General features: G+C 38.8%; 1 protein-coding gene across 3 annotated transcripts in view; it reads left to right on the top strand.

Moving 5' to 3' along the window:
* Positions 1-15411, top strand: part of FNIP1 (folliculin interacting protein 1) — a 159081-nt gene that overhangs the window by 124697 nt on the left and 18973 nt on the right. For all 3 annotated transcript variants that reach the window (XM_025387404.1, XM_025387402.1, XM_025387405.1), the window contains 2 exons: positions 2975-4394; positions 5271-5439. In XM_025387404.1, coding sequence (XP_025243189.1) covers positions 2975-4394; positions 5271-5439 — 1589 coding nt within the window. The remainder of the gene's footprint in view (positions 1-2974; positions 4395-5270; positions 5440-15411) is intronic.

The raw sequence follows: 15411 nt of genomic DNA, 5'->3' as shown, positions 1-15411 counted from the left end.
AGAGGTTGTAGTAAGCCGAGATCATGCCACTGCACCACAGCCTGGGCAACAGAACGAGAATCTGTCTCAAAAAAAAAAAAAAAAGCAATTTGATAAGTTTCGCATATATGCCTCTGAAACCATGACCACAATCAAAACAGTAATCATATTGCATCATTTCCAAAAGTTTCCTTATGCCTTTTTGTAATCTCTTCCTCTTCCTCCCCCTCTTCTTCTCCCCAGTTTCTCTGTTCCTCTTCCACCATCCCTACACAGCCACTGGCTTACTTTCTGTCATGATAGATTACTTGCATTTTCTAGAGTTTTATATGAATGGAATCATGCAGTATATACTTCGTCTGATCTCTTTCATTCAGTATAATTCAGATTCACCTATTTTGTGTGTATTAATAGTTTATTCCTTTTTAATGCTGAGTAGTATTCCATTGCATTGACTTTTTAAAAATCAAATTATTAGTAGTATTTTTTAAATTGGGACATTTAAATCCTTTTTTAATTCTACAGTCATTTGTTGACTAAAGCTCTGTGCTATAAAGATGAATGATTTGGAAATTGCCCTCAAGAAGTCAACAGTCTAAGACTGTAGGTAATATATATGCAGACAACAATAATAATTCAAGGAGGAACTATAAGAGAAATGAAAAGTTTAGTAGGAGTTGAACAGGGGAGCCTACTTTTGCCCAAGTGAGGATGCTTAGGTGGGAAGCTATGGACTGGCAGAGATATTGAGGAAAGGGACAGGACATCACATGAGTAAAGAATAGGTGTTAAAAGTGCAGAGCATATTCAGTGGTCCAGTTTAACTGGGTCTTTGCATGAATAAAGATGATTTCTTCTTCTGACTGCCAAGAAGGAGGATAAGTATAAGAAGATAAAGCTGGAAAAGTAAAATGGGAATCATGAAAGACTCACTTGCCATACCAAAGTAATTTCAACTTACTTGGTAATTCGTGGGAATCGTGGGAGTAGTTTAACAGTGGCATGGTGATATTTGAGCCAGTGTGTTAGCCAGAGGAGAAAATTTATCATAATAGTACCTATAGCATGTATTTATTTGAGACCTATTTATATTTGTTCCTTTAAAAAGTGTGAGGGCTTTGTAAAGTAAAAATAGAGGATTTTAAATGTATATACTGACAACTTGCAAAAATTAAATTAAGTTGAAATTAGTGGCTTTGTATTCTCCTTTTTTTTTTCTTTCTTTCTTGAGACAGGGTCTCACTGTATCGCACAGGCTAGAGTGCGGTGGTGCGATCACAGTTCACTGCAGCCTCAACTTCCTGGGCTCAGGTGATTCTTCCACCTTTTCCTCTCAAGTAGCTGGGATTACAGGAGCAAGCCACCATGCCCAGCTAATTTTCTGTATTTTTTTGTAGAGACGAGAGTTTTGCCATGTTACCCAGACTGGTCTTAAACTGCTGGACTCGAGTGATCAGCCTGCTTCCACCTCCCAAAATGCTGGGATTACCTGCATAAGCCACCATGCCCAGCCCTATTCTCCATAGTTTTGGCACTGAAATTACTGGTTTAATTTGAAGCATAGCATAAATATAGAAATGATAATTTCTAGTCCTGACCCCCTCACTTCCCCTGCTTTTAACATAATCGCTAGTCATGTTTAGAATGGGTTCAAAAGTGAAAATGAATTGCATGGCTAAACTTGTTGCCCTTTCTTTTCCTTTTAGTAAGGATGAGTCTCTCTCTTCCTGCCCTTTCTGGCCTATCCTGAGTACCCAACCGTCTAGGGAATGGAAGGGGAAAATAGGCTCTTACTAACATGGGAGCTGGTGGGATGGGGTGCTGGCTAGGGGAACAACAGTTAAAGTTTGGAGATATGACTTACTTTTTAATTTTATTTCTTTTTTTCTTTTTTTTTTTTTTTGAGACGGAGTCTCACTCTTGTCGCCCAGGCTGGATTGCAATGGTGTCATCTCAGCTCAATGCACCCTCTGCCTCCTGGGTTCAAGCAATTCCCCAGCCTCAGCCTCCTGAGTAGGTGGGACTACAGGCATCCACCACAACACCTGGCTAATTTTTGTATTTTTAGTAAGTACAGGGTTTTACCATGTTGGCCAGGCTGGTCTTGAACTCCTGATATCAAGTGATCCACCCATCTCGGCCTCCCAGAGTGCTGGAATTACAAGCGTGAGCCACTGTGCCCGGCCCCAGAGATATGATTTAAATCGGGAATGGTTAAGTGTGTGGTGTGACTACTCTAGCTTTGCTCCATTTTACCGCTACTCCTTTCCTGTCCTTGCAAGCCAGCAGATATTGTGCTTTGTCTTTTCTTGATTGGACACAGCTGCAGAGTCCTTGTGTACATAGTACTTCAGGCAGTACTTCTCTAACCAGGTAAAAATGCTCTTCATGGAGCCTGGGTTAAAGAATATTCTTGGGATATGTGAGTTTCAGAACTGACTCTTTGCTTGAGGTTTCTGAACCATAGCATTTGTTTAAAGAGGAAGCCTGAAAACCCTTAAATTCACCTTTCTCTCTGGTTAAGACTGTTCATCTCATCTTCCTCCCTTGAATAGTCACTCATCTGTTAAAGAACTAAGAATGAGGCCAGGCATGGTGGCTCATGCCTGTAATCCCAGCACTGTGGGAGGCCAAGGCCAGTGGATTGCTTGAGCCCAGGAACTCAAGATCAGCCTAGGAAACATGGCAAAACTCTGTCTCTACAAAAAAAAAATACAGATAATTAGCCAGGCGTGGTGGCACATACCTATAGTCCCAGCTACTCAGGAGGCTGAGGTAGGAGAATTACTTGAGCCTAGGAGGCTGAGGCTGCAGTGAACCATGACTGTACCACTGTACTCCAGCCAGGATTACAGTGTGAGACCCTGTCTCAAAAAAAAAAAAGTAAAACCTAAACTACTACTCATACAGTAAGATTAGGTTTCTGATCATTAAAAATAGCTTACTTAGCTGTGTCAGTAAAGGATGTGTCCAATAACTGATTTTTCCATTACAGGAGACTTGTATGGTGCTATTGGCTCTCCTGTACGGTTAGCAAGGACTGTGGTAGTTGGCAAACGACAAGACATGGTCCAGAGGCTACTTTATTTTCTTACTTATTTTATAAGATGCTCTGAACTTCAAGAAACACATCTTTTAGAAAATGGAGAAGATGAAGCCATCGTTATGCCAGGCACAGTAATTACTACCACTTTAGAGAAAGGTGAAATAGAAGAATCGGAGTATGTCCTTGTCACAATGCATAGAAACAAAAGCAGTTTGCTCTTTAAAGAGTCAGAAGAAATAAGAACTCCCAGTTGTAACTGTAAATATTGCAGTCATCCACTCCTTGGGCAAAATGTAGAGAACATTTCACAACAAGAGAGAGAAGATGCTCAAAACAGCTCTAAGGAGCTGCTAGGAATTTCAGATGAGTGCCGGATGATTTCTCCTTCTGACTGCCAAGAAGAAAATGCTGTTGATGTTAAACAGTACAGAGATAAATTAAGAACTTGCCTTGATGCCAAGTTAGAGACGGTTGTTTGCACAGGATCTGTTCCAGTAGACAAATGTGCATTGTCAGAGTCAGGCTTAGAGCCAACAGAGGAAACATGGCAGAGTGAGAAGTTGCTGGATTCAGACAGTCACACAGGCAAAGCAATGAGATCCACAGGAATGGTTGTGGAGAAAAAACCTCCAGATAAGATTGTGCCTGCTTCATTTTCTTGTGAGGCTGCCCAGACAAAGGTTACTTTCCTGATTGGGGATTCTATGTCACCTGATTCAGATACTGAGCTTCGAAGTCAGGCAGTGGTGGATCAGATTACCAGACATCACACCAAACCGTTGAAGGCAGAAAGAGGGGCTGTTGATCAGCATCAAGAAACTAAACAAACAACTAAGGACCAATCTGGAGAGTCTGATATACAGAACGTGGTTTCTGAAGAGCCCTGTGAACTTCCCTGTTGGAATCATTCAGACCCAGAAAGCATGAGCTTATTTGACGAATATTTTAATGATGATTCAATTGAAACCAGGACTATTGATGATGTTCCAGTTAAAACAAGTGCAGATAGTAAAGACCATTGCTGTATGTTAGAGTTTTCAAAAATATTGTGTGCAAAAAATAACAAACAGAACAATGAATTTTGTAAATGTATAGAAACAGTTCCCCAAGATTCATGTAAAACCTGCTTTCCTCAGCAGGACCAAAGAGATACACTCTCCATTCTTGTCCCCCATGGGGATAAAGAGAGTTCAGATAAAAAAATTGCTGTAGGAACTGAATGGGACATTCCAAGAAATGAAAGTTCAGATAGTGCCCTTGGGGATAGTGAAAGTGAAGATACAGGTCATGATATGACTAGACAAGTTAGCAGTTATTATGGAGGAGAGCAAGAAGATTGGGCAGAAGAGGATGAGATACCTTTTCCTGGGTAAGTAGGAAGTTTTCACCTATAATGGGCCCTATATAAATATGTACCATTCTTTTCTTTAGCTGGTCTCTGAAGGTTAGTATAAAAGAAGAGATCATTGTCCTGGATAGCTCTCTCTTATTTTCATATTCTCGTAACTCATAAGAAGGAGTAAAGGCTAAGCCCCAGAAATACCCCGGAAAGGTTTTATGAAGACCTCAGAGAAAAGTTAAAGGATCTGGTTGATAAGTATAAGATTTCTTACTGCTTAGAAGGTTTCAAGCCATTTAGGAGTGACTTCTGCCCCAAAAAAGGACATATGCTGAGCCTGGCAGTTAGGGAGTACTAATCCCTGAGATGTTAGAATGGCTGTTAGAAATAGATTTGGCCAAGACTAAGAGGAAAACAGAGAACATATACTTTGGGTCAAGTATGCAAGGAGAAGATTCATACTTGAGAAACGTTACATACCCAGCTTTGGACTTGTGAGGCATTTAATTGTTTTGTTTTAGATGATTGTTTTCATAATCTGGTTGTATTAAGAATGTGCTACAAACACAAAGTACAGTTCTCTTAAAGTCTGTTAGGGAAGATTGATCCTCACTTCATTACGCAGTTGCTCATCAGACCTTCTCTGAATAAGAAGGAGTATTTTATTTTTTGATAGAGCACTTGAGCCAGTTTTTAAATAAGGATGATTTTACTCTTGATTTTACTATTATTACCATTTTACTCTTAATTTTTATGATTATTACCATTATATAAGGATGAATTTACAGTTGATTTTAATACAGACTAGTGTTAAATATGGACTAGTAGAATTAATGTTTTTGTTTTTTTACTGGTTAACTATATTTATTACTAATTAGATGTCTTTTGGGGGCATTTTTCTTCCAGGTCAAAGTTAATCGAAGTGAGTGCTGTTCAGCCCAACATTGCCAACTTTGGGAGGTCCTTGCTAGGTGGTTACTGCTCATCTTATGTGCCTGACTTTGTTCTTCAAGGAATTGGGAGTGATGAGAGGTTCCGTCAGTGTCTGACGTCAGATTTATCTCATGCTGTGCAGGTGAGTGACCTTCACTGTTTTTGAGTTTATTTAGAAGAAACTCTGTTAACTGGCAGAACCCAAAATTGCCTTATATTTTTGGTCATACTTTTTACAACACAAGCATTGTTCTCTGAAACCATCACTTTATATTCAATGCCTATATCTTTGTATCTGTCACTGTGAAAGCAAATTAAGTTCCAGAAATCTATCCACATGGATATCTGAAATACAGAAAGTACTGTATGTATTCATGGATGTCCATCAACTAGGTTATTTACAGTATCAAAAATTTGCAAGTGCTTAAGTTTGAATGGAATTATTTTCTTAATTTCCTTTTCAGATTACTCATTGCTTACATATAGAAGTGGGATTGGCTTTTGTGTATTGATCTTGATATCCTGTGGTCTTTCTGAAACTCTTATTAGTCTATTCATTTTTCTGTATAGGTTGCCTAAGGTTTTCTACACACAGGCTCATGTTATCAGTGAACAGATAGTTTTAAATCTTTCTTAACAATCTGGATGACTTTTGTCCCCCCTGCCCCCAACTTTTTTTTTTTGACTCATTGTACTGGTTAGAATTTTCAATACGATGTTGCATGGAAGTGGTGACCATGGACATCATTGCCTTATTCCTAATCTTAGGGGAAAGACGTTGCATCTTTCATGATTAAGTATGATGTTAGCTGTAAGGTTCTTGTGATGCCCTTTATTAGATAGAAGAAGTTGCCTTTTTATTTTTACTTTGTTTAACTGAATGCTTCTTTTAGAGACAGGCAGTTCCCTTTTATTCCTAGTTTTTAGATGGTTTCGTTTTTTTTGTCCATCCTTTAATCATGAATGAGTGTGGGATTTTGTCATATGCTTTTTCTCAATGTCTATTGAGATGGTATTGTCATATTGTTTTTCATCTTTAAACTCTTAATGTCATGGATTTAATTAATTAATTTTTAGATGTTAAACCAACCATTGTATTCTTAGGAAGCAATCCCCACTCTATCATGGTATGTAATTTTTTTATATGTTCCTGGATTTGATTTACCAATATTTTGCTGTAGATATTGGAGTCTATATTCGTGAGAAATACTGCTTTTTAGTTTTCTTGTGATGTCTTCGTCTAGCTCTGATAATCAGGGTAATACTGGCCTTATACAGAGTGCTGGGAAGTATGTCCTTCTCTGTTTTCTGGAAGAGTTTCTAGAAGATTAGTTCTATTTTTTTTCTCTAAACATTTGGTAGAATTCACTAGTGAAACCATCTGCATCCAGGCTTTTAAGAATAAGAATATTTTAAATTGCTAATTTAATTTATTCACCTTTTATATATTTAGATTTTCTATTTCTTTCTGAGCCAATTTTGGTAATTTTTGTCTTTTAGGAATTTATTAGTTTCATTTAAGTGGCCTAATTTATTAGAATAAAGTCGTTTATGGAATACACTTATAATCCTTTTAGTTTTTATAAGGTCGCTAGTAATGTCCCCTCTTTTGTTCCTGAATTTTGGAATGTGTGTTTTTGTTTGTTTGTTTTTCAAATGGTGAGGGTTTCTCCAAAGAGAAGTTCATTCGTGGTTTCACTTAAATTATATATATTTTTTGCCCATATGCATCAAGGATTAGCAAGCTATGGACAGTGGGCCAAATGGTTCTGCTTTTTATAGATAAAGTTTTATTAGAACACAACCACAGTCATTCATTTATATACTCTCTGGCTATGTTCATGCCTAAAAGCAGAGTTGAGTCATTGAGACAGAGACCTTTCAGCCCCCAAATCCTAAAATATTTTCTGTTAACTCTTTTTTTTTTTTTTTTTCTTGAGACAGAGTCTCGCTCTGTCATCCAGGCTGGAGTACAGTGGTGCCATCTCAGCTCACTGTAACTTCTGCCTCCCAGGTTCAAGCGATTCTCCTGCCTCAGCCTCTCGAGTAGCTGGGATTACAGGCGCCCACCACCACACCTGGCTAATTTTTGTGTTTTTAGTAGAGATGGGTTTTCACCATGTTGGCCAGGTTGGTCTGGAACTCCTGACTTCAGGTGATCCACCTGCCTCGGCTTCCCAGAGTGCTGGGATTACAGGTGTGAGCCACGGCACCTGGCCAGATCTGACAAATTTTGATCTGTTGTATTTTCAGTTTCATTCATTTCAAAATGTTTTTAAATTTTGCATGTAACTTCTTTGCTTATGAGTTATTTAGAAGTATGCTGTTTAATTTATAAATATTTATTGAATTCTCAAAAATTGTTTTGTTGGTTTCTAATTTAATTCCATTATGGTTGGAGAACCTACTTTGTTCACCTCTGGTAAATTTATTGAGATTTGTTTTATGTCACTTGAAAAGAATATATATTCTGCTCTTGTTGAGATGTTCTGTAGCTATCAGGTCAAGTTAAATAACCATTAGATAATAGTCTTAATTAAGTCTTTTATGCCCTTGCTGATTTTTGGTTTGGTTCTGCCATCAATTATTGAGAATGAAGTATTGAAGTCTTCAGCTATTGTTTTGTTGAATTTTCTATTTCTCCCTTCAATTGTACGTATAACTTTAATACTTCGCTTTAATAACAAAATCTGGCCACCTCTCAATTAAAAAAGTTAATAAAGAAATGGAGAGGCCTGGCATGGTGACTCACGCCTATAAACCCAGCAATTTGGGAGGCCGAGGTGGGTGGATTACTTGAGGTCAGGAGTTTGTGAGCAGCCTGGCCAACATGGTGAAACCCTGCCTCTACAAAAATACAAAAATTAGCTGGGTGTGGTGGCGTGTGCCTGTAATCCCAGCTGCTTGGGAGGCTGAGGCAGGAGAATCACTTGAATCCAGGAGGTGGAGGTTGCAGTGAGCCAAGTTCGTGCCACTGCACTCCAGCCTGGGCAACAGATCAAGACAACCATCTCAAAAAAAAAAAAAAAAAGAAAACAGAAATGAAGAAAGAAAGCCAAGTGGGAAATGATGGATGAGAAAATGTGGCTCAGTGAGCAACAGTCAGTCAGTTGTTAGCCAATAAGGTTTAAACTTTTTGTGTCTGTAGAAAGTTACCTAAGTTGTAAAGTTTGGTGTTTTATTGGATGAGAAATTATGGCAAATATAGATAAAAACAATTTGTGAAAAGAACTTATCAGAAGTTGTGATCTTCATATTTAAAGGCTAGTTTGCTCAGCTTTTGAATACCAATCAAAGAAGTATTTATTGACCTACTGTGTTCTGAATATAGTGCCAATACTCCAAGGGATATATGTATGAAAAAGAAAAAGTTTCTGACTTCAAGTTTTTAACTTAGCAGCAGAGGAAATAAGGCCAAGTGTAATTAATAAATGTAGTATAAAACATAACAAAAGTAGTGCCTGAGGAAGATACTTGAATGTGTTATTGCTTCAAGGGACAGAATTTTTATCAGTTGGTGGTAATGGATGCCCTTCAGGGTAAAGGAACCGTTTCTAGTTTTTTCAATGCTTTCCTCCCAAGGCCTGATATAGTGCCTACTATTTGTTGAATTACTTGGTTAAGGAATTATATATGAGTTCTTCTGATGCACTCTGTGTCTTCTAATGCATTCTTGTCTTTTTTTATGTCTGATCCTAGCTGCTTAGTCTGTTTTCTTCTTTCATGTATACCCATCGCCAAACACTGTCTTTTGACTTTCTCTGTGAAAGCCTGGCATTGGAAAGCATTGCTACCTCCTAATGAAGATAAAGACAACATTTTGATTTTAAGGGTTTCTACCTGCTATTATAGGATGAATAATAATAGTATTTAGTTTTTATTGTTTCCTTACTGTGTCCCAGGCACTTAAATGTACTTAATCTTACAGTAATCCTTTGAGGTACTTATTATTGTTATCTTTGTGTTTCACATATGGCTCAGAGAAGTTTTTAAGTTACATAGATAGGGAGTGGCAAAAGTAGAATTCAGTCATTATCTGCCTGTTCTTAAGCTGCTATGCCATACTGTTACTAAAACAGATGAACAAAGAGTAATACAAATAGCAAAATCACCATTACAAAGTTTATAACACTTTTATATTAGTGGTCTCAGGTCTGTTGCTCTTAGATTCCTTCCACTGTGGTAAAAAGGAAAGAGCTATTTGTCTTTCCCCCTCTGTTTTAGTAATTGGGTTTCTAGTCTTTCCCACTCATATTGTCATTTAGTCATGTAAGTATACTATCAAAGCACTATTGTAGAAAAATTTGACAAAAAGAAAAATAAAATACCTTCAGTCTCAGCACTGACGGGTTGTTGAATTTTTTTATCAATCATTTTTCCAAAGCATGTATAGGATTTCTAAAAAAATTCTTTGGTCGGGTGCAGTGGCTCACGGCTGTAATCTCAGCACTTTGGGAGGCCAAGGCAGTCGGATCACGAGGTCAGGAGATCGAGACCATCCTGGCTAACATGGTAAAACCCCCTCTCTCTACTAAAAATACAAAAAATTAGCCAGGCGTGGTGGCAGATGCCTTTAGTCCCAGCTGTTCGAGAGGCTGAGGCAGGAGAATGGCGTGAACCCAGGAGGCGGAGCTTGCAGTGAGCTGAGATCATGCCACTGTACTCCAGCCTGGGTGACAGCAAGACTCCGTCTCAAAAAAAAAAAAAAAATTATTTTAGGCCGGGTGCGGTGGCTCACACCTGTAATCCCAGCACTTTGGGAGGCCGAGGTGGGCAGATCACAAGGTCAGGAGTTCGAAACCAGTCTGGCCAACATAGTAAAACCCTGTCTCTACTAAAAATACAAAAAATTAGCTGGGTGTGGTAGTGGGTATCTGTAATCTCAGCTACTTGGGAGGCTGAGGCAGGAGAATCGCTTGAACCTGGGAGGCAGAGATTGCAGTGAGCCGAGATTGCACCATTGCACTCCAGCCCAGGCGACAGTGCGAGACTCTGTTTCAAAAAAATATATATATATATATATATTTATTTTAATCCTTGCATACTTAAAGTTTATCATATTTAACATGAAAATATGTGATTACATGCAAAAACATGTAGGATCCTTTTAATATATAAGTAATGGAAGTGATACTGTAAAAAATATATATATAGTCCTATTTTTCTGAATTATAAGAGGAGAGTGTCTTTATCTCCCCGCTTTTTAAGAAAGTAACATTTTTCTTAATATATATTTATTATACAAAATGTTGAAATGTGAAGAAAGCCAAACACAAATTTTCCTAACTCTACCATCAGCTATTCTTAATAGAGAAACTTCCTCCAGGGATTAGGCAGCATTGTGGCTTCTCATAAAACCCAGAATTGGCCACTTACTAATGGTGTACCATAAGACAGAATATTTACTCTAGGAAAGCCTCAGTTTCTTTGGCTATAATGAAAGTAATACTGATGTTTGTATACCAGACTTATACTGTGTGGTTATATTAGTCACACTGTGCTTTGCATCTTCTTGTTATGATTATTATTCTGTGTGTATGTATATTTATGTATCATATATATGTCTGAAGCCTTATATATAAAAGATATGCTTGTGTATATCTGTGTATTTATACAGTACATATTTTTATATAGTTGAGTCCTTATATATAAAATATATACGTGTATATATATTTATATATACCTATATTTTTATCCTCTATATGATTTTATATTATGTTTTGAATTCTGCTTTTGTCACATAACAGTTAATATAAGAATATTTCCCCATACTAACATAGTATGTAAACATTGTTTTTAATGTATATGGATTATTGCATGGTTTTTGTCATAGTTTATGTTTCTCACCATTCTTCTATTGCTGTTTTTTGCTTTTTGTTTTTTGTTTATTTTTTTGAGACAGGGTCTTGCTCTGTCATCAAGGCTAGAGTACAGTGGCACAAACATGGCTTACTGGAGCTTTGAACTCCTTTGCTCAAGCAGTCCTCCTACCTCAGCTTCCCCAGTAGCTGGGATTGTAGGCACATGCCAGCATGCCCGGCTAACGTGTTTACTTTTTGTGAAGACAGGGTCTTGCTGTATTATCCAGGCTGGTCTCAAACTCTGGAGCCTCAAGTGATCCTCCCACCTCGGCCTCCCAAAAATCTTGTTCTAAAGAGAAAGGCAAGTTTCACCTTTGCATTAGTGTATTAGTAACGTTAAACCCAATTCTTAATAAGACCTTATAAACAGATCTATTCAATCTTAGTTTAATCATAAGGTAAATTTTTAATAAACCTTTTTTAATCTTTTACAATTTTCTGCTAAGCAGTAGATTAATTCAGTAAGAAAACCATGTTATTCAGACACATGAGCCCAGATTTTGGCCCTGCATTAGTGTGCTCTTATTTTAGTGTTCAACATACAGAAAAATTAAATAATCCCCTTCAAATCTTAGCAAACTTGCCTATACCTACAGAACTTCCTTTATAAGATCAACCCTTCACAAACCCTTTACACCTTGCTTAAACCTTCAGTTTTGTCCCATTACTCTTTTAGGTTAAGACAATTGTTAAAACCCTCTGAGCTAGACAGAATTTCATTTCCTTTAACAAAAACCATATTCCCATGCCTTCTTATAGCCTCCCACCAAAACCACATTCTTTTTTCCTTCTACACCTTGCATATAAAACTGTTTTTCCAGTAGTCTCAAGTGCATGCTGCACTGTTAACTTTTAGCAAATTTTATTTTTGGTGAGAAACCTGGTAAACAAGCAATTTTAGCCATGTATAATATTGCAGAACCCATGACTTTTCCCAGCCTAGCCAGGAGACCTGCCTAACTCCATATGTCTCCAGGCCTTACCTAGAATCTATTGGCTGTAGAACAGACAAACAATTAGTAAAAGTCACAGAAGCAGTTTATCACCTTAAAACATCCAGCAAACAGTGTTTGACCTGCCAAATTTAGACTAAATATATAAACTTTGAAGACATTTTCATTTTACTTTACCAATAATCTTCTGTTTTTTTCTTATTTACAAAAAGATTATTAGAATCATGAGACCTACAGGCATTAAAGTTTCCATTTTTCTGACAATGTTTGATTCAAGTGCTTGTTTTTCTTTAAGCCAATTAACTGGAGCTCTGTATATAAACATCACACACTCAACACATATAAATACACAGAAACAGAGAATCAAGACAAAATTCCATTGACTGAGAAGGTTTTGGAGGGAAGGCTGGAGCTTTCAAACAACATCTATATATATAGCCCAAATATCAGCTTTAATTAAGTCGATTTCTAACTATGGAGCTCTCAAGAGAAAAGTTCTTTTAAAATCTTTTATTACCAGATTTCAGTGAGGACAAACTCCGCCTTTTGAATCCTTTTACTAGAGGTAACCTTCTATGTGAAATCAATAAGCCTTAACTAAGGGGATGACTTAAACAGGGATGCAGGAGGTGTCTCCAAAGAGATGGTAAACGATTTATAAGATCTAGAATATCCCCCAGGCCAGCCGCTGTGGCTCACACCTGTAATCCCAGCACTTTGGGAGGCTGAGGCAGGTGGATAACCTGAGGTCAAGAGTTCAAGACCAGCCTTACCAACATGGCAGAACCCCGTCTCCACTGAAAATACAAAAATTAGCCGTGAGGCACAGTGGCACACACCTGTAATGCCGCTACTCGGGAGGCTGAGGCAGGAGAACTGCTTGAACCCGGGAGGCCAAGGTTGCGGTGAGCCAAGATTGTGCCACTGCACTCCAGCCTGGGTGACAGAGAGACTCCATCTCAAAAAAAAAAAAAAAGAAAAAAAAAATCTAGAATATCTCCAAAGGTGTAGTTCAGAGAAAAAATTCAAGATAAGAAATGAGAAGCTGTGCATGGAAAGGAAAAGAATCAATAAATGGCAAAAGTTCCACAAGTATTAAACCAAAAAGGACTTGCTCCCAAAGCCTAGAATTGAACCCAAGCCACCCACCACTGTGGGAGGGCAAAGCCTTTGCAACTGACCTGCAGTACAAGGTGACTGCTGTTGTCTTTCCCAGAAGGAGTCTAGAGCATTTTCAAGCTTGCAAAGGATTTTAACTGCTCAAGAGAATTTTCTAAGACTAACCACGTCATTATTATGCATCCTTCTTTTAATTTAACCTTTTTCTTTCATTGAGGTAATCAGTTCCAATAGTGACTCAATCTAAGAAACCTATTAAAGTCTAGATGGTAATTTTCCAGTTTTTTTTTTTTTCCTTTCTTTTTACATTAGAAGCAAAAGGTATCTAGGGTAGAAGAGGCATCTCCATGATCCCCAAGAATTTACTCTCAGAAATGGGCTTAAGATAGCAAAAGATGACAAAAGCCCTATAGAGATGGGACCTTTTCAGACAAAACTCACCCAAGGGCTTGACAAATATTTGGGATGAAGAATGTGCTGACTCATCTCAGACTCCCAGCACTTTCAGACTGGGTGCCTGACATGAACTTGAAAATTCTTGTTCTCTGGATGGTGGAGACCAAGAGAGAGTATCCCCACATGGTCACAAAGTCATGCTTTCAAGGATGTAAAACAAGATTAGAGGGAAGCCTCATTTAGTTTTTGTTTCAGAGACCCACAGCAAAGTTTATAACTGACCCATCGAGAAGTACACCAGAATCATTGCAACCTCAGAGTAACCTCTCACAGGTCCTTTTTCTTATTAATCAACAGTGATTTTTACCATTCACTTATCTGATTTGCTCAGAGAGAGAGAGGCCAGAAGCCTCACCGGTAGGAAATTCTTACCTTTTGTCAGCACGGCGGGTTTCTGATTTCCCTTTCCCTGAGCGGCCCTGGCAGTGTTGCTCACTGCACCATAGTCACAAAGGAAAACTACTTTTGTGTATTTCGTGGAACCATAGGCAAAAACCTCTCGACTTTGTCAGATGTCACCCAATAGGCTGTACGGGGGAGCGAGGGAGAGGGGCGAGAGACCACCAAATTAACATTCTTTATCTCAACCTGGTGAAACACATATAACAAAACAGACAGTAGTCACTTTGCTCAGCACCTAATACTGACTTGTCAAGGCTCAAACTTTTTCCAGTGCGTCCCTGTCATCTTTGATCCACTCAACATAGGGAGCGATGACCTCTGACTGGGAATTCATTGGGTGACATCTGGACAACGTGAAGAGCAGACAGTCACCCCAGGTCAAACCTGTTGAACTTCCTTCACTGCTCAGCGAATGTGATCAAATAAGGAAGGTTCTCCAAGTTAGGTCTGCTGGACTTCCATCACCAATTCCTTTAGAGATCCCCTCTAGATGTACAAACACACACATACAACAAAGACAAGATGGACAGAAGGTCTCCCAAACCAAGATTCCTAAGCAGGAATTCCAAGAGTATGCTTTTCAAAGTAACCTATTCTCTGAGAAATCTCCCTGAAATCTTCCTTATTGAGGAGAAGTCTCCCCAACCAAGACTCTTCATACTAATTAGGGAGAGCCAATCTTGATCCCCGAAGGGGCCAAACTTAGATCCCTTAAGAAGCCAAACCAATTAGGAGAAGGAAGGAGGCATTGGCACCACCTAGAATACCCACCAGACCAGTTTAGAGATGTCTTTACAGGAACAATTTCTCTACTGCAATTAAATCCATGCACCATGGGCCAGCAGTGTGTTGCTGGTAGAGATAGTGCCAGCGTCAGCCCCCAGTCCAGGAGAACTATGCAGCCACTTGGGCTGGCCTCTGGATCTGTTGCTAGTGGGGGACTGCCAAATCGTGGGCAGGTAGCCACAAGGGTGATCCCAGACAAGCCTCCAAATTTGTAACCATCCAGGGGTTCTTCCTGCCCACTGCATAAAGACAGACCATGGTATTGTAGTAGAGAAAAAGTTCAATAGACACAAGGTCAGCCACCCCATGTGGGAGTTGGAGTTCATACTCAAATCATCTCCTTTAAAGCTTGTAGGTTAGGGGTTTTTTAAAGGCAGTTTGGAGGAAGGGGTGGGGTGGCCAGGTAACAGGTACTTGCAGCTGATTAGGTGGGGCAGAAATCATAGGGGGTTGAAGCTGTCCTCCTGGGGCCAAATCGCTTCTGGATGGGGCTACAGGAGTGGGTTGTCAGTCCAGGTGGAGCCAAGGGTGTCAGAC

Source organism: Theropithecus gelada, chromosome 6, assembly GCF_003255815.1.
Source record: "Theropithecus gelada isolate Dixy chromosome 6, Tgel_1.0, whole genome shotgun sequence".
Taxonomy (NCBI): Eukaryota; Metazoa; Chordata; class Mammalia; order Primates; family Cercopithecidae; genus Theropithecus; species Theropithecus gelada.
The sequence above is the reverse complement of the archived record's forward strand: the minus strand, read 5'-3'. Positions and strand labels throughout refer to the sequence as shown.